Raw genomic sequence first — 18,640 nt, 5'->3', positions numbered from 1 at the left:
TAGAGCTTCAAAATTTTACAAATGTTTTGGACCGTTGTTTTTTTGAACCTTATAATAACCCACCCATGTTACATGTATCAAAATTTAAAAATAAAATGAAAAAAAACTCAAAAACCGATTAAGCATGTATCATTAAGCATCTAACCTCTAATATATATATATATATATATATATATATATAGAGAGAGAGAGAGAGAGAGAGAGGCTATACTCATGGGTAAGAAATCCCCTAATTGGAACTCATAATAGGAAGTTGTTTTGACCAAATCTAGTCCCATAGGTGATCAACATGGACATATCTACTGTAAATTCTTAGTAAACAAACCATGATGAATATATTTGTGGTCGAATTGAGACTATGCAACTTGAATCTACACTCCCTTCGTTAGTAATATATATATATATATATATATATATATATATATATATATATATATATATACCAACCAAATATGTTTATTGGTATGAACCAAGATTTTCATAGTTCTTTTTATTTATCAAAAATTTCTTTGTACGGATGTAGACACTTGGTTTCATAGTAAAAGACTCTTGCATCCAATTACAAGGATCTTTTAAGGGTTGAAAATCAATGGCTTAAATTTTTCATAAATATTCAAGCATAAAAAATTATATTATTTTATCCGATTACTATAATCTAACAGTCTATTCCTGGCAAATGGACAACACCAAATGCAACTGCAGGGTTAGTTTTGCAAAAAAACCTATAAAAACCATTTCAATCTTCAGCAAACATATTCCAGTTGCCCTATATATATTCTGAAAACACAAAAGAAAAGCAAGAATAAGAGGGCGACGCGAGGCTCTAGAACCTAAAAAATGCAACCATGATATATTATACCCTTAGGCAACTACTTTTAAATTTAATGTTAAAACTATATAATATAATAATCCCAATTAATGACCCAAGACACATACGAATATCAACGGCAGCATAGACGATGAAATCAAGAATAACAAGGGGAGGTAGTGACTCTCATGCCCCTGAAGCAATTTACAGCCTAAAACTTTACCTGAACCCAATAAAAAACCAGTCTTTTTTTTTTAAGTTTGAGGGGAGAAACCAAAGACTACTATATGACCAGGGTGAACCAACTGAACTTGCTCCTACCACTTAAGTGGGACAATTCATCCCACATAGTTGGTTTTGAACAACAGATGTTGCACATTAGTCAAATAGTCACCAAAATAAGTGACGTTTTGCTGTAACGTATGATTATCAAGTCCATTTTTGAGGGACACTGCCAAGGTGTCCACTTGAATATATATTTTTCTGAAAATTGACATGTTAATCCATAGAAACATGTTATTTACTTTCTCACGAATTAGTCAGAAGATGTCATTTCTCAATTTTTATCCTTTATTTCTAATGTGAACTTTTTTGTACACCATTATTTTGCCATTTGAATTGAAGATGCTGAAAGATTTCATGGGAATGTGCATGCCAGGATATGACAATGTGTTTCCATGAGGGTTACCCTAGACAATAGGCTGTAGGCCACAGTGACTTAAACAAATCCGATCAGCCCCTGCACTCAGTCAAGGTCCAATCATATAGTCCTTATAGTAAAACCCCAATAAATGCCAAAAAAGTAACAGCCCAAACAAACAAAAATGGGATGCTCATCAAGGGCATCTAGGTAATTTGGGTTCCCAAAGACATGTTAGCCATTTTCAAATTCATTGGGGACAGACAGTTCAAGTGCAATTAGGCTAATAATAATATGAATAAAAATGATAAATAAATAAATAAATAATTTCTCCCTTCACCTCCTTCCTTGCCCTAAATACCCCTTTCCATCAAGGGGACAGCATTTCTCTCCTCTTCTCCACAGTGAGAGACCGCCATTAAAGGCAGCAAGAAATGTGAATGGTGGGACAAGGAATATAACCAAACTCACCCTCTCCCAACCCTCAAAAAGGAGAAAGAGGAAAACACTACCCTTCCCCACCACCCAACCCACAAAAAGAGAAAAAGGAAGAGGGGAGAAAGAAGACAGCAAAAGAAATGAGTTTGCTGTGTGGCGAGGACTGTAGCAGTTTTGTGGATGAAGGGGAGGGAGATGTTCTGGATCCATTGAGGATCCCCACAGAGAGCATGCCCTCTGAGATAATGATGGCAGATGAGAATCCGATAGCCCTGTTGTTGGAGAAAGAATGCCAGTTCTCTCCCAAAGAAGACTATCTTGCTAGGCTCAACTCTGGGGGTCTTGATGTCTCTGCTAGAAATGACTCGGTTGAATGGATTTATAAGGTTTTCCTCATTGATTTCTTCAATGGGTGTCTTCCTTTTTTTCCTTTTGGGATTTTTATGGGTCACTTGGTATTGATGGGTTCATTTCTTCTTTTTTCTCTGTACAGGTTGTTTCTCGCTATAATTTTGAGCCATTGACTGCCTGCCTATCTGTCAATTACTTAGATAGATTTCTCTCTGAGTATGCATTTCCTGTATGTAATCATATAATCTCAAACCCATCTCTTTTTTTTTTTTGGGTATTCTTCCTTGTTTCTGAAGTGGGCTATTTTGTGGTTTTTTTTTCTTGTTTTGATAGGAAGGAAAATCATGGATGGTGCAATTGCTCTCTGTTGCTTGTGTATCAGTAGCTGCAAAAATGGAGGAAACAGAGGTGCCACTTCCATTGGATTTGCAGGTTCAGTGAAAAAAATGCTAAAAATTTTAATGGGGAGATTTGGGGGTATTTATATTTTGTTGGATGAATTTTGATTGTGGTTATTCTATTTCCTTGCTTTTAATAGGTGGGTGAATCTAAATTCGTGTTCGAACCTCGAACCATTCAGAGAATGGAGCTACTCCTGCTCAACACTCTGAAATGGAAGATGAATTCTGTGACTCCCCTGTCCTTCGCCGATTTCTTCCTCTACGGGATTACACATGCGAACCCACTTCCTGATTCTCTCGTTTCTAAATTTGTAGACCTCATTCTCACTGCAACCAAAGGTCCGCATTGCTCTCTCTGTCTCAAAATTGTGCTGCATTGTTGCAAATTTGAGGCACCTGTTACAATTATGCTTATACATTCCCCTGTTTTTGTTTTTGTTTTTGTTTTTGGTGGCAGCAGGGATTGAGTTTCTGGAATTCTTGCCTTCGGAGATCGCCTTGGCGGCGACCATCTCGGCGATTAGGGAATTGCAGACTGTGGATTTCATGGAGGCTGTGGATTCATGCTCTTCACACACCAATAAGGTAGATAAGCAATTGAGAAATGCAATTGTTGGTGGTGTTTCAGTTTCTTTGTAATGAATGCCAATTGTTAGTATTGGTGGTTTTCTTATATTAACTTCCATCTTTTTGCTGTTTCTGTTGTGGGAAAAAACAGGAAAGGGTGTTGAAGTGTTATGAATTGATTCAAGAAATGCTGTTGGTGAAGCAGTGGTGGAATGTGAAGAGTAGTGGTGGTACAGGGTCCTCTGTTCCAGGGAGCCCTGCTGGTGTGCTGGAGGCAGCTGCCTGCCTGAGCTATGAGAGCTCCAAGAGGGCTCTACCATCTTCATTTGAGGAGCCTAACACTGTGGAAGGGACAGGGCTCATCTCCTGTGGGAACAACTATCCATCTAAGAGAAGGAAAATTCAGCAGATTGGAGGGTGATGATGGTCCTGAGCTTGTGGTTTAGTTGATAGTTTTGGTGAAAGTTTAGTCCAAACTCCATTGAAAGATTGAAGTGAGAAAAGAAAAAGAGTCAAGAAAAAAAATATTTATAGTTTGTTGGTCCCTCTGCCAATGCCATTCAAGATGTGAAGAATGGGAGACCAGCTCTTTAATTGTCACACTGCGGTAGGAGAAAAGAAGGGAGTTTGGTTGGGTTTTCCAAGAACACTACGGATGTCTCAGACCTATTTTCCAGGTGGGTTTATGGAGGGAAATGCGAGAAAGTTGAGGATGAGAGAGAAAGAGAGTTGCGAAGTTTAGATAAATATCATTTAAAGCTGTTTATTATTATGGGAAAATATTATTTATATGTTATGATCGTTAACATGAACCGTTGATATGATATATATGCTTGTTTGATTAATTGTACAAAAGGATTTTGGGGGAGCTTATTTTAGGTGGCTTGGTTGGTGAAATTTTTCTATGATCTTCCTGGTTGGGACTTGGTAGTTCCTATAGCGAATGGAAGTTACCAAAATGTACATGGTTGATTAGACAATAGATTGATTACTCACGGTGGCTTTGTGAGGGTCACATGCCCTTTAAAAGGTCAATTTCGTAATTAAGAGGGGGCATCTGCCCTATGGATGTCACCGTAACCTACAGGGATCTTACATCGGTCAACGGGATTTTGGGGGTAACGGGTGTCTCCCTTTGACTCCTCATGGATACACAAGGCAATGTGTCAATTCTAAAAGGTTAAGGCTGTTTCTGTCCACGATTGGGTTTGGGCGTCATCGTTCGTGACTACCCATATGAGAAAACCAAAGATAAAGAGTTTTTTTACGTTAATTAATTAATTGTTTGTGTTGGGAAAGAGAAAGTTGAGAAGAAAATAATAAGGAAATTATTGTAGAGAGAGAAAGGTCGTAGAGAGAGAGAGAGAGAGAGAGAGAGGGGCCCAAGGAGGACACCTGCTGCGCCGACCCTGTCAGGGGAAGGTGTCCGTTGCGTGGGCCTTGGTTCCTGTCCTCTCTCTCTCCCACTGGTTCTCTCTCCCACTGCTTCAAGATAGTGATTTGCCCTCTCTCGTACGTTTCCCATACAAACCAGACTCGCATGCCTGCATCAACTAACCCTGGTTAGTTCGGTCCCCTTGGTCCTCGGCAGTCAAACATGGAACTAGGATGTTCCGCTTGGCTCGACTTGGGAGAGATCGAGTAGATAATACATACATATATTTATTTTATGTATAGTATATATTTTTAAGTATAATATATAAAAAAGAATGCATGAAATATAGTATATATATACAAAGGGAGGGATGCATAGAAAATATATGCATAAAATATGTACTTTTATGTGTAATGTATAAAACATATATATATCTCAAGTATAATATATAAAAATTATACATATTGCATGTATAAATAACATGCCCTGTTCAATTAATTGGCAAACAAACCAATCCTGAATTCATTAGAATCGTTTACCAGCCCTGCTTGTAGATTGTTTCTTACGCATATATAGGGAATGGAGACCCTCCAACCAAAATCTACAACCAATAACGGTCGGATGGCTCTCCTTAATGCTTGAGCATCTCATATATTTGTTCTTGATATAGTAAAAAATATATTTTTAAACAAGGACTTTACCACATATAAGCATATTTTTTAAAATGTGAAAAATGGATGGTTCAATGTATTTAACACTTTACCATAGAAAATATTGTGGGTTGTTGATTTTTAGCGCTTTCAGAAACATATCTAAACATCAAAAATTCACAATCCAAAACATGTGGCTCACTAAATGAATGATAAAAATCCAATATGTAAAGTCTGATCGATGAAAAACCCGATCGTTATGGAAGGATGATTATCATCGGTTGATTTTTGACCTTTTGTTTTGACTGTCCCCTTTCATATATAAATAAGATGCGAGAGAATCGTTTACGGTGGTTTGGACATATTCGGCGAAAGCCTAATGATGCTCCAGTTAGAAGGTTGGAGAAATGGGAAAATATATTAGTTAAAAGAGGTCGGGGTAGGCCTAGGAAGACTTAGATGGAGATGATAGGAAAGGATATGAATGCTTTGAACCTCACCGATGACATGACATTGGATAGAAATGATTGAAGGAAAAGGATTCATGTGGAAGACCCAAAATGAATTTCTTTTTTGGTTCATATCGCTGACCCCAATTGTTTTGGGATGAAGGCGTAGTTGTTGTTGTATATATATATATATATATACTACAAGTAAACCACTTTTTTTTTCAATTTTTGTGGTTCTAACCTCAAAGATGTGATCTGTATAACTTGTTTAATATAAAAAAGGTTTTCAATCAGGTAGGGTTTCAAAAGTTAATGGTCCACAGTATAACAAAATTTCAAGAAATGACGGTTTACAATTATATTGTACACTGTAGATAGTGACAACTAGATTATACATTCTGGTGCACACACAAGTGTTGTTTCAACGTTTGACACTGTAGGTGTGTTCAACATGGTCAAATTGCTAAGGATCGGCTCTTGAGTTACAAAAGAATGTATAATTTTTTGAGACAAAGTATTTACAACCACTGATTTTTTGAATTATTGAAAAAAACCTGTTCATGCACCGTAATCCCGTGTCCAGAAGTACATGTTCACTAAAGAAAACATTTAGATCACATTTACAATGTTGGATTGAGACGAAAGTTATGCCTGTTTTTGACCTAGTGACAAGGTATGCACTTGCGCACCAAAGACATCCTATGGAGAAATTGATTTTTCATTACATTAGGAGGGTGTTTTCAATTATCTGAAACATATTTTGTAAACCTAAAATGATTGTACTGTACACAAAAAATGATGTGCTTCTCCAAATACTCTGTAATTTTTGAAGTATGCCCAATGTCTAAATTTGCAAATTTTCTATTGTAAAAGGATTATTTTTACTCTTCACACAAACAAATTTCTTCCAGTGAGACCCTTTGCCTGCATGTCCTGACATTCGCAAATACAGTACACCATGAGTTGCAAAGGTTCCCAAAATGTGCTAACTCTTTTTTACTAAAATTGGATGAGGCACAGGCAGGAGGACGTTTGCAAATGTGTGATGATATTCACGTGCAAATGTGAGAATATTTAATGAAAAAGATGCACATGTTTTGAAGGTCCTCTTTTTTATAAAATGGCATCCAAATATGTGGAAGAATGGTGTACAATGTGGTATACCTTCAGATCCCCTAAAATTGTGTTTATAGGTCGAAAGAACACAATCCAAGTTCTAATTCATAACATTTTTACCATGTCGAATCCATCTATGAGGTCCAATTGGATCAAAACAACTTGCACCATAGTAGTCTATATGTGTTTGCACTTAAAATTTTTTGTAGCAATACATGCCTCTCTCTCTCTCTCTCTCTCTCTCTCTCTCTATATATATATATATATATATATGAGAAGATGGTTGTCAAGCTCAAGCTGACTTATTTATAGAGAAAATATGATGTGTTTCAAAGGTGAAAGCGATAGGATTTGAACTCTGATATTGCTTGCAAGCCATAGACGTTGACGATTTTATTTTGTATTATATTACTTGATGTAAAATATATTTAAATATAATTATTACAACTTAAGGAGCCTGTACAAACTGAGCCGAGCCAAACAACAGTTGTTCATGTTCAGCTTGTTTAGCTTATTTTAAGAGTTCCTTACGAGCCAAACACAAGCTGAATTACAAACAGCTCATTGCATTAATTTCTCAGCCCTATGTGCCACTAATCTAGGCTGCAACCACTGTTGAAACTATAAATGAATTTCTTAAATGATGTGGAGCCACCAAAGGACCCTAGTGCATCCAAGGGAACAGGGGTCATGTTGCCAGTTTGGGGTTCAATCTTGCTTAATCAAAGTTGTGGATCATGCCCCCACAACATGTAGGTAGTTGCCCTTGTTGCTGTATTTCTCAATTTTGAGTCTTTTTTTTTTAATTTATAACCCGAAGAAATTGCACCTTGCACGAAGACCTGGTCGCACTAGCTCAGGCTGCCATACATATGGCCATCCTAGCAGGACCCCTGTCCCCGGGGCCTATGCTTTACAATTTTGAGCTTGGGCATAAATGCACTAATACCATATATATATAAACATTTGTCCTACATTTAAAAATAAGATAATTTGGTTTCTCTTATTTGGATCTCATAAATTATCATTAGTTAGGTGTCTTTTGATTTGATGGTACAAAGAGGGACCTATTATTGCAAAGTTAATATCAAGGTTGGTTGCATCATCTGTTTTTCCATAGGATTTTTGTTCTACAATGTGCATACAAAGAGACCAACATCACCACAATATGTTTTTGGTTATGAGACATATTTTATTCCCTTAAAAAGCTTTAGTTAATTAAATCCTTAATCCAAAAGTGACTGAAGGAAATAGGTTGTTTAGTACAACCTTGTGTTAGCCATTAACATCAATCTATTTTTAGAACCTATGAGGGCATGAAATACTTATTGGTGGGTTTTGGATCCCATTGTCCTACCCAATGTTGTCGGTATCGTATGGTATCGGCCCTGAATCGTTTGGCCAACGATTCAGCTTTATTGACTGATACCGATACTCAAGTGAATCATTCTCTATCAGCCAAAAAAAAAAACATTACGTATCAATCAGAACATGACACATGTTAAAACTATTAAAATAATATTTAAAAAATAATTTTAAGTATTTTTACATTTAATGAAAAATAGCCGATTCAAGGGTGATGCGTATCGATTAATTTCTGATGATTGGATACATATCAGCTGATACACACCATACCGATACGCACAACATAGGTCCTACCACTTGGGCTCCACGCCAAGTTCCATCCCAATAAACTGTGAATTTTCTTTACCATGACAAAGGAAACTCAGTTTTTACCCTCTGTCAAAATTTTATGCATCTTAAGCTTCATCTCTCTATTCAAGATGTGACACTCTTACCGTCCGTAAAACTCAGATTTCTTGTAGTGCCAAGGGCTACCTTAATTTAAAATTTTTGCGGGTTTTACAAAAGAATATACAATAAATACAAGGATTCATGATTAAAATGATTAAAGACAAAATGGGTATACTCTTAGTGCCGCAGTACTTGTCCAGTTCTCTGCCTTTGGGACCTATCTCAGATCAGTTGACATTATTAATGCTAAGTATCAGTGTTTTACTGTTAGGGTAGTGGATAGGAATGAATCAGTGATTGTTATTGCTTGGGACCGGTCTTTTTCTTCTGTCTCATCCCTTCATCCAACAGAATTTTCATTGAATCATCAAGAAGAGACTTAGTTGAGGCTGCCGATGGAGTTTTGGAAGGAAGGGATGTTTTGAGTATGATGGGACCAGACTTAGCCAAGCGTTTGCTGTCTTTTCAGCATACCAATTGTGTATTGGTAGATAAACAGTCTAATTATGTTGCTTGTAATTTGGCTAGGTTGGGGATTCTGAGGTGAAAGAAAAAACCTTCAGATTTGTTTCCTTCCATCGATGCCCTGTAAATGTGATGATATTTTAGATGTAACTGGTAGGGGTCTGCCTAACCCCGCTACAAATATCGTGAGATTTATGAAAATCTCACGATAATATCGTGAGAAATTACTTCAATGTTTTAAATGGTAATTTCTCATGATATATTCAAAATATCATGGTTTTTTTGTGAAAACATAAATATCACGATTTAAACATGATATTTATGTTTTTAACAGCTATTTATCATGAAAAAACTGAGTGGTTTTTATTTTAAAATATTTTTTATTTGTATTTTATTTCTTTATATTTTAAATTTATTTTTATTGCCGAGATTTTGCTGAAAACAATGCAAGATTTAAAAAAAAAATCAAATTCTAGAGAGTTTTTTGACTGCTGATATTTTACATTTTTTAACTTTTGTCACTGTGGCCACCAGCTTGCCAATAAAAAACAGACATATTTGGCTTACAGCTTATTAACAGAAGATAAAACTTTGGCTTCTTTGAAACTTCCATCGATGGAACTCTTCTTGATTCTTGCAATTACAGATCGATGGAATAAACCAATTGTACTAAATCTAATTATGGTCGGTGATCTAAATAGCATTTAAAGATTAATCGACTCTAACAAAGCAGTGTTCATACTTTTGAATTTGAAGGCAACTATTCAAACTGTAACGTTGCTTTCTGCCATCTACAAGCATTAACTATGGAGGCAGAGCAACTAGTGCACATGATCAAGGGTACGGTTACCTTTCCACCTTACCTATAAAATTCCACGCGAACCTGTAGGAATCAAAGATTTAGGCCGACTTCAAGGCGTTGTGGGGGTTGTCTTTTTCTTTTTTAAATGGTTTTTATACTTGTTATCAATTGCACTGATTTTCTTGAAAACTGTGTCAATGTTTATTAGAAACCCATGACAATGTTTTCTACAACGGTCAAACAAGTGTTTAAAATGAAAGCATACCAAAAACCTAAATCCAGCACTTTGTACTCGCATCTCAGGTACTTCACCCATGTAAATATTTGGTCCTCTCTCTCTCTCTCTCTCTCTCTCTCTCTCTCTCTCTCTCTCTCTCTCTCCAAGAGTCAGTAGAAGATGAGAACTGAAATATGTGAACCAAAAGTACTGGCATTTTCAACACTTTATTTGCAAATCCAACCATGAGGATGTGCTTGGCATGGTGAATTTGCTGGGAATCAACGATTGAATCGTGTATTTTTGATGAAAAAATATGATTTTTGAATGCTTAAATATCTATGAAGATTATGAGCCATCCAAAAGTTGGTCCAAGTTAGCTACAGGCACCAGCTTGACTTGGGGGGTGGTGATTTAATAGCAGTAGGCGTTAAATTATATTTGTTACCTATTTCATTGGAAACCCAAGGTTTTTTGGTACATCACATTCATGCATTTACGATCCATGTGAATGTATTGATGCTACTGAAACGCGTTTTATTTGTCCGCAGTTCTGGTTTGATACCTGATAAAGAATTCTGACTAGACATAAAAAAATGAAAGTTTCTGACCGGACAGGCCTGGGCTGACCAAACCAATTGGAGACATGGAAAAACTTTTGAGGTCCCAGTAGCAGCTTTAGTCCAACTGAGCATGGCACGGGCAGGACCTTAGCCAGATTAATAGATGTGGTCTGAACGACAACCGGGTATATATTTGATGTGGGAGGCCAGAAAAGTGGTAAGTAGTAATCCTACGAGTGCTGTTAAAGAACCAAAAAATGGCTGCTAAATGAGTGGTGGTTTGCCACTATATATATATATATATATATATATATATATATATATATATATATATATATATATATATATATATATATAAAGAGTAATGGGTCGGTGCTAAACTCATTTGGTGCTAAATCGCCTGCTAAATAGGTTTTGTGGGTTTTTTTTTTTAAATTATGACGGTACAGATGTGATTTATGTTCTTGATTTTATAGGGATCAGCTCTTAAAGTGTTTGATTCCAACACATGGGTGAGTTTTTATAAAGTTTGAAAAATCTACTGTCTAAAATTTTTGTAAAATTTTGAGGCTCCAAACATCATTTTTTTTCATCTAAAACACATGATCTAGGTGTGGATTCTTAGTAAATCAACCATGCCCTACCCATTTATAGGTCTGGAACTGCATAAAAAGCACCAGATAAGCTGCAAAACCCATTTAACACGTGATTTAGCACAAAATGGGTTGAGCACTGACCCATATATATAGCTGCCTAGCACATATTGGATTAGGTTGCGGGGAAACTAACCGGATACTGTGTGTGGCTCGGTTTCATATTCAGCTCGAGTAATGCTCATTTGGGTGCCCAAAGTGGGCGTGGTGAACTGAGCTAAGAGCAGCACATCAAGATGAGCATGAACAAGGAGTAGTCAACTAAGTTTGGCTTGCATAGGTTTGTCAGACTTTGAATATATACATTCTGTTTGTTTTTGCATGTGTTTGTGTTTTTGTGCGAGATGTCTTGGGTTTTATTCATTGTTTACTAGCACTATGTGTTAGGTGTAAGAAGGAAGGGAGATAAAATTCAAAGAAGAAACTGAGTTGTTTAGAGGAAGCGGTCTTGATGAGGTGAAATAGTCCCATATTGCTTGTGCTGGAGTTTTCTGTGGGCTTTATAAGCAACTTGAGAACTCATGTACTTGTTCTTGAGAACAAGGGAGTGGGATAACCACCACCACACACACGCGCGTGCCCACCCGCCGCGCCGGGCCGGGCCGAGCCGGTTTGGTTCGGTAATTGACCCTTTAGGGCCATATCCATTCAAGACCAAAGTACCTTTTTACTCAAAGTTTCTTTGGATATAACCGGGTTCCCGACTCCTCGTATTCCGTGCCCTTATCACGTCTCCTCGGATTCCGTAATGGTCGTCCGTTGATCATGTTGTATAATTGGTTGTATTTCCTGATTTATATCATGATGATGACTGTGTGATCCGAAATGTGATCCAACACTACGAGCATTTAAAAGAACATTTTTTTTTTAAAATTTATGCAAGCTAGCTCGATCTCAGATCATCTGATTCATGCTGGTCATGAGCTTAGGCTAATGAATAGCATCACAGAGGCCTTAAGGGCACGTTTGAAAGTGAGAAAAATAGTAAAAAAAGTGAAAATAGGAAAAAAAGTACATTTTTTTCAACTTTCAAATGAGAGAAATTTTCAAAAAAAAAAAAAGTTTTTCTAAAAAGTACAAATTTTGATAAAATTCCTCCACATGGAGTGGACCATTTTTTTCTATCAAAAACTTTCTCTTTATGGTGATGGCGCGGCTCCTAACCTTGCCGAGGGCATCGCCAGCTCCTCACTGGATTCTAGCGAGGCACCCCTCCATCCAAGGGTGTCTACCTTGCTTCGGCCATGGAGGTGGCAAATTGGAAGCTCTATGCCGAGAGAAAGGCGACACCATCCGCGAAGTCCCCTGGCGAGCCAGAGATCATTGATGTGTGTGATCAATCCACCCTACATATCATGATTCTCATAAGCAAACTTACTTTTTCTATGAGAATTTTTCTTTCTTTCAAACATGTTCTAAAGGATTAGAGTAGGCAGTACTCCTGTCCTGATTTGCTCTCCTACTGTACACTCCACCCTACAGCTAGGGCTGGGAAATTAAACAAGCCGAGCAGCTCGTGATTTGGCTTGTGAAGAGATCGTTCAAAACCCAAAAATTAAGTAGGATCGGCAAGCTGAATATGAACAATAAGTACTCGGCTCAGCTCAACTCATATAAACTCGTTAGGTAGTAAGAAATATATTTTACATATGTTATTTTGTAATTCTATTTCTTCTAGCTAGAAAACAATGTATTTCTTCTATAAACAAGCTGGCACGAATTCAGCTCATTTATCTCGAACTCATTTACACACTCCACAAGAATGAGCCAAGCTTGAACAATTCAAGCTCATCTGGTAAAGCTCGTTTACCGGCCCTACCTACAGCCATGTTATATTAATTAACTGTATTCATACCGTATCATGTAACCACACCACACTATGTAGGAAAAAAAGCACGAACTTGACTGAACATCTACCTAAGCTTACTATGCCTTTGCATACAGTGAGATAAGAACAGGAGTTAGCTTTAGGTCATGTTTGGAAGGGAGAAAGATGTAGGAAAAATGATGCAAAATGAAAAAATCCATCTGATTTTCAGACCCTTCCAAATGAGTGAAACTTTCTCGCTGAGTTTTTTTTACTAAAAAGTACACTTTTTGATAGAAAACATTCCTCCCATCCATGAAGAGGGTGGAGGAATGTTTTCTACCAAGAGAATTTATTTTTACACTCTCCACCACCCATCTCACCATCACCACCACCATCCATCTCACCACCGCCCATCACCATGCTTCTCTCTCTTATTTTTTCACATTTTCCCACTCGGTTTTTCTCATGCTATACAAACAAGCGAAAAACTTTCTTTTGAAAAACTTCTAATATAAAAAACTCTCAAAGGCAAAACTTTCTTTTCTTATGAGAGTTTTTCTAGCTTTCAAACGTGCCCATAATGAAACTCAAAAGTTTTTAAAAACCGTGTGTTTGAATCCCTCGGATGATCTACTCAGAGGAGACTCGTCTAACCCCCATCTGAGTATACTTTCCTCTCACCCTTTTTTTCAAGGATTTCAGATCCTTGATTTTAAATCCACCGTTTGAATCACTCTCAGACTTTTGGAATCGGTCCGAAGCCTTATCAGCATGCCCCGTGCCAACTCAGATTCGAGAGGGATCCAGAGAACCGAAGCAGGTTATATGTCCCCCCCCCCCCCCCCCCGAACAGGGCAGTTAACTACATCTCATGTTCGGGGGTCCCAAAGAGCACCACATATGTAAGCATGTGAGTCTCGTATCCCCATGTTTGTCAGCATTAATTAGCGTTGGAGTTTGATGCGATTGCAAAGACTTAAGTACCCTCTCCTCCATTGGTGTAAAAAAAAATGACGATTTTTGAAAAGGAGTGGTTGTAAAGACTTAAGTGCCCCGAAGATGATTATTTAAGACCCAGTCTCTGCACTGCAGGATTATCCGAGAAAGAAATCTCCTCTGGAGGAGGCCATGAATATCAACTCTCTCACTCTCTCTCTCCCTTCTCTTTCTGCTTTTGTGCACATCCAGCAGAAGATCCTACATTGCTCCATCAAGCACCGACTGACCTGCACATTGACTGTTGTGGAGCTTGATTAAGAGCTTTTACCCTTACAGGAGGAGGGTTTGGGGGCTTCTCCCAGCGTGGGTAGCATCATTCAACTAAATGAGTTGTAGATCCTGATTCAGAGTTTTTACCCTTACAGAAGAGGGGTCTGGGGGCTCCTCCCAACGTGGGTAGCATCATTCAACTTGAAGAGTTGTGGAGTCTGATTTAGAGTTTTTACCCTTACAGAAAGGGGGGTCTGAGGGCTCCTCCCAGCATGGGTAACATCATTCAACCTGAAGAGTTGTGGAGTCTGATTCAGAGATTTTACCCTTACGGAAAGGGGGGTCTGAGGGCTTTTCCCAGCGTGGGTAGCATCATTCAACTTGAAGAGTTGTGGAGTCTGATTCAGAGTTTTTACCCTTACAAAAGGGGGGTCCGAGGGCTTCTCCCAGCGTGGGTAGCATCATTCAACTTGATGAGTTGTGGAGTCTGATTCAGAGTTTTTGCCCTTATAGAAGGAGGGTTTGGGGGCTTCTCCCAACATGGATAGCATCGTTCAACTTGATTCGTTGTGGAGCTTGATTTAGAGTTTTTGCCCTTATAGGACGAGGGTTTGAGGGCTCCTCCTAGCGTGGGTAGCATCGTTCAACTTGATTCGTTGTGGAGACTGATTTAGAGTTTTTGCCCTTACAGGAGGGGGTCCGGGGGCTCCCCCCGGCACGGGTTCTGGGTGTTGTGGTCAAAAAATGCACAGGGTATCGTGGTGAAAAAGACATATTTTTGTTCCAAGCAAGGTTGAAAGAAATCAATGAAAATTCTAACAAGGAGCATGCCAGAATTAAGATGTGGATGTCAAGCGAGAATGGTGTTGTGCAACTCAAATAACACAGAATAATAGGGGTCTGGTTTTTAGTTAAAATAAAGAATGAAATGACAATAAAAATTGCTGAAAATTTACAGAAATAAACTAGACTCAATAACGAAGATACCATTTTTTACGGATTTGGAATATGACCTCCGGTTAGAGAGATATGACCCTGACAAGTTGGTCCTAATTCGGGTAACGATTTACAGCGATTTGCTTACTGAATAATACTACAAATCACTATAGTGATTTGCGAAAGACAATACAAATCGCTATAGCGATTTGCGGAAGACACTACAAATCGCTATAGCGATTTGCAAAAGACCCGAAAATACTACAAATCGTTGTCGGAAAGCCCGATAACACTACAAATCGTTGTTGGATTCGTGCCAGGGGGAGCCCCCGGACCCCCCTTCTGTAAGGGCAAAAACTTTAAATCAGGCTCCACAACTCATCAAGTTGAATGATGCTACACATGCTGGGAGGAGCCCTCAGACCCTCCTTCTGTAAGGGTAAAAACTCTGAATCAGACTCCACAACTCTTCAAGTTGAACGATGCTACAGTCAATGTACAGGTCAGTCAGTGTTTGATAAATCAATGTAGGATCGTCTGTTGGATTTGCACAAAAATAGAGAGAGAGAATGGAGAGAGAGTGAGAGGGTTGATGTTCATGGCCTTCTCCAGAGAGAACTCTTTGCCTCCCTTGATTTCTTCTCTAGAGAGAGAGATATAGAGGATTTTACAGTGTTTTACGGAGAAAGAAGAAGAAGACTTTGAAGAGTCAACATCATCCTCGACTTTCTGGACGGAGGACATGTTTGTCCTTTTTTTGAACAGTGAAAGAAGAAGAAGACTTTGAAGAGTCAACATCATCCTCGACTTTCTGGATGAAGGACATGTTTGTCCCTTTTTTGAACTGTTTGTTTTTTCTTTTTTGAATGAAAGGCATTTTTGTCATTTTCTCAAACCATCACTTTATGAGAAGAATAGCAAGAAAGGGTACTTAAGTCTTTGTAACAACACCAGAGTCTGATGCAAAGTTATGTCAACATACACGGGAATACGAGCCCCATGTGCTTGTATACGTGGTGCTCATTCAAAGCCCCGAACACAAACGTGGGATTCAGTGAATCATCCGGGGGAAACATACACCACCCTCTCCCAGAGAACGACCAAGTGCCATAAGGTATTTGACACAACCAATCACATGACAGCATTTCATGTGTGGCCGGAACTCTGTAATTGTGGGCCCTATGCAATGCTGTCACGTGATTGGCTAGTGTCACATAACCATTTCATCATTTCAACAATGGAAATTGTTCTCATGGAGATTACTATTTACTATACATGCAAATTGAATCAATCAATGTACTTCATTGCATCTCTCAACCATTAAAATTATCCTCATTTGAGATGTGGCTTATCAGGCTAATCAATTTACAGATGGAAATTATGGCAGTGGTAATGCTGATGCATTTCCCTACTTGACATAGCAGGACCCTTCACGTTTAGAATGCAGTGCAACTTGGTTAAGTGCAGATTTATATAGGTCGTTTTATTTTTTGGGTTTAGAGAGAGAGAAACCCAGTAGCAGCTAGTAGATCATAGATCCAACCCAAGGGAGAAAACTCCCAAGGGCCAATGCTGGGCATTGGCTTATGCAAGGAGGTGGCACACATAAGATTCAAAACTCGACCACTTGTATAATAGCTAAGGCCCGACCCCCTTTGGGGCTTTATATATGGAAAATGATGGTATTGTCCTTGTAAAATGATGCGATTTAATAAATACCTCACAATTTGTAGAAATCCTTACTATGTTCAAAATTTTGATTCTTGAATTTTTAGGACATTTTACCCTTCACACAAGCAAAGCAGTTGATGTTCGTGCGATAGATATGTACGTTGTTCGAAGGTCATAACATCTTAATAAAAAAGAGATTTGTATGAACATTTTGAAGACCTGATAAAATTCACATAAAGTATTTGCAAACTTGGCTAACTTGAAACTTAATAGAGGAGATTAGCATATGAAATATACAGATCTTAATTCTAAGATTTGCAAGCCCGATGCGAACATTTTAGAATTTAGAAGTTTCAACTCGACAAGTTTGTTCCATACATTTGCGGCAGTTCTGACATTCACGTTGACGTCATGCAAACCTCCTTTAACTAAAAACCCACTTAAAGTCATGACATTTTTCCTCAAATGTATGCTGCGAATGTTCTCAACTTTGCATGTTTTCTTATTTGAGCTAAGCTGGTTTGTGTCACACATTTGTTGATGCCACAACCTTACCATGCAAACCTCATTTAACTAAAAACTCGCATAAAGTCTGGATGTACATCCGTAAATATGTGTCTGACATTCACAAATTTATGTTATGAATGTCCTTATCTTCGCATGTTTTGTGATTATAGGTTCGTCACACATTTACGGATATCACGACCTTCACTCAGGTACCATGCAAACCTCCTTTAACTAAAATCAGATAAAGACTAGACATATGTCCGCAAAAGTCAAACATTCACAAAAGTCCTTACGATTCGTATGTTTTATGCTTTTGATCACACCAGACATGTGCATGCGTTTGCACAGATGACTCGCGAACATCCTTCATACATATGGAACTTATGTTCTCAGTTGTAGACATATCAAACATTCACATATTCAATATGAGATTTACAAATATTCTCATGAGGTTTCCACGAATCCCTTGACCCTCAGGTGTAACGTATGTGAACCTTCATACACACATTAAATGCAATTCTTCACATGTATAAAAGCTTTGTTTTGCATTTGAGGGCCATTTTTGCATAACATTAGGGTTTCATAGGAAGGGTTTTGTGGCCTCCAACTTGTTTCTTCTGGCAAGCTTTTTTGGTGAGGTACTACTGATCTTGCACGATTTTTATTGTGCTATGACACATCATCAATGAGTGTTTTAGCATTTGGCACATCATCGTCGATGAGATTTTTTGGTAAGCACAAGTTTTGCTTCTTCTAACAGTTGAATGAGTTATTTTTTGAAATAGTGACATGTATCTGTTATTTTGTGAAACAATGACCTAGTTTTCAAGTTATTTTTGCATATTCATAACTTATTCTATTTTTTTGTTTAATTCAATTTCATGTGTCTTCTTCGCCCACTTTTTTTTCTTAATTTTGGTACGTCTCTATCATCGAATTTGATTGTTTATTTTTTGTTTATCTTGTGTTATAAAGATGATGAAACAATGACATGATTCTCAAATTATTTTTGTATTTCAATAGCCTATTCTATTTTATTTATTTGCAATTCAATTTCATGTGAGTCTGACCTTTGCCAGCCTTTTTACATCAATCATCGAATTTGATTTTGTAAAAAATTATTCATATTGTGAAAAAAGTGTCATTGAGGCATCAACACCTACTATTCCTTCATGAAAATAGGTAAGATATGTACATGCTACAAATAGGCCGATTGAAATTGATTTTTCTACCATAAAACTTATGTAATATATTGAA

The 18,640-nt window shown here is 37.8% G+C and overlaps 1 protein-coding gene across 1 annotated transcript; it reads left to right on the top strand.

Annotated features, from left to right (window-relative positions):
• The first annotated feature begins 2,026 nt into the window (after positions 1–2,026).
• On the top strand, positions 2,027–3,626 carry LOC149814422 (cyclin-D4-1-like). The gene is made up of 6 exons (XM_089990356.1): positions 2,027–2,272; positions 2,380–2,466; positions 2,571–2,669; positions 2,776–2,977; positions 3,096–3,223; positions 3,357–3,626. The coding sequence occupies exons 1-6, from the start codon at positions 2,027–2,029 to the stop codon at positions 3,624–3,626; spliced, it is 1,032 nt and encodes a 343-aa protein (XP_089846482.1).
• Positions 3,627–18,640: the final 15,014 nt, after the last annotated feature.

This window comes from Nuphar pumila, chromosome 15 (assembly GCF_984573655.1).
Source record: "Nuphar pumila chromosome 15, dmNupPumi1.hap1.1, whole genome shotgun sequence".
Lineage (NCBI taxonomy): Eukaryota > Viridiplantae > Streptophyta > Magnoliopsida > Nymphaeales > Nymphaeaceae > Nuphar > Nuphar pumila.
This window is presented reverse-complemented; position numbering and strand designations above follow the sequence as displayed.

Excerpts from the sequence above, each read along its gene's own strand:
- LOC149814422 (XM_089990356.1), top strand. The coding sequence starts at position 2,027 with ATGAGTTTGCTGTGTGGCGAGGACTGTAGCAGTTTTGTGGATGAAGGG. Across the intron at positions 2,273-2,379 it reads CGGTTGAATGGATTTATAAG|GTTGTTTCTCGCTATAATTT; the intron begins GTTTTCCTCATT and ends TTCTCTGTACAG. Across the intron at positions 2,467-2,570 it reads TCTCTGAGTATGCATTTCCT|GAAGGAAAATCATGGATGGT; the intron begins GTATGTAATCAT and ends TTGTTTTGATAG.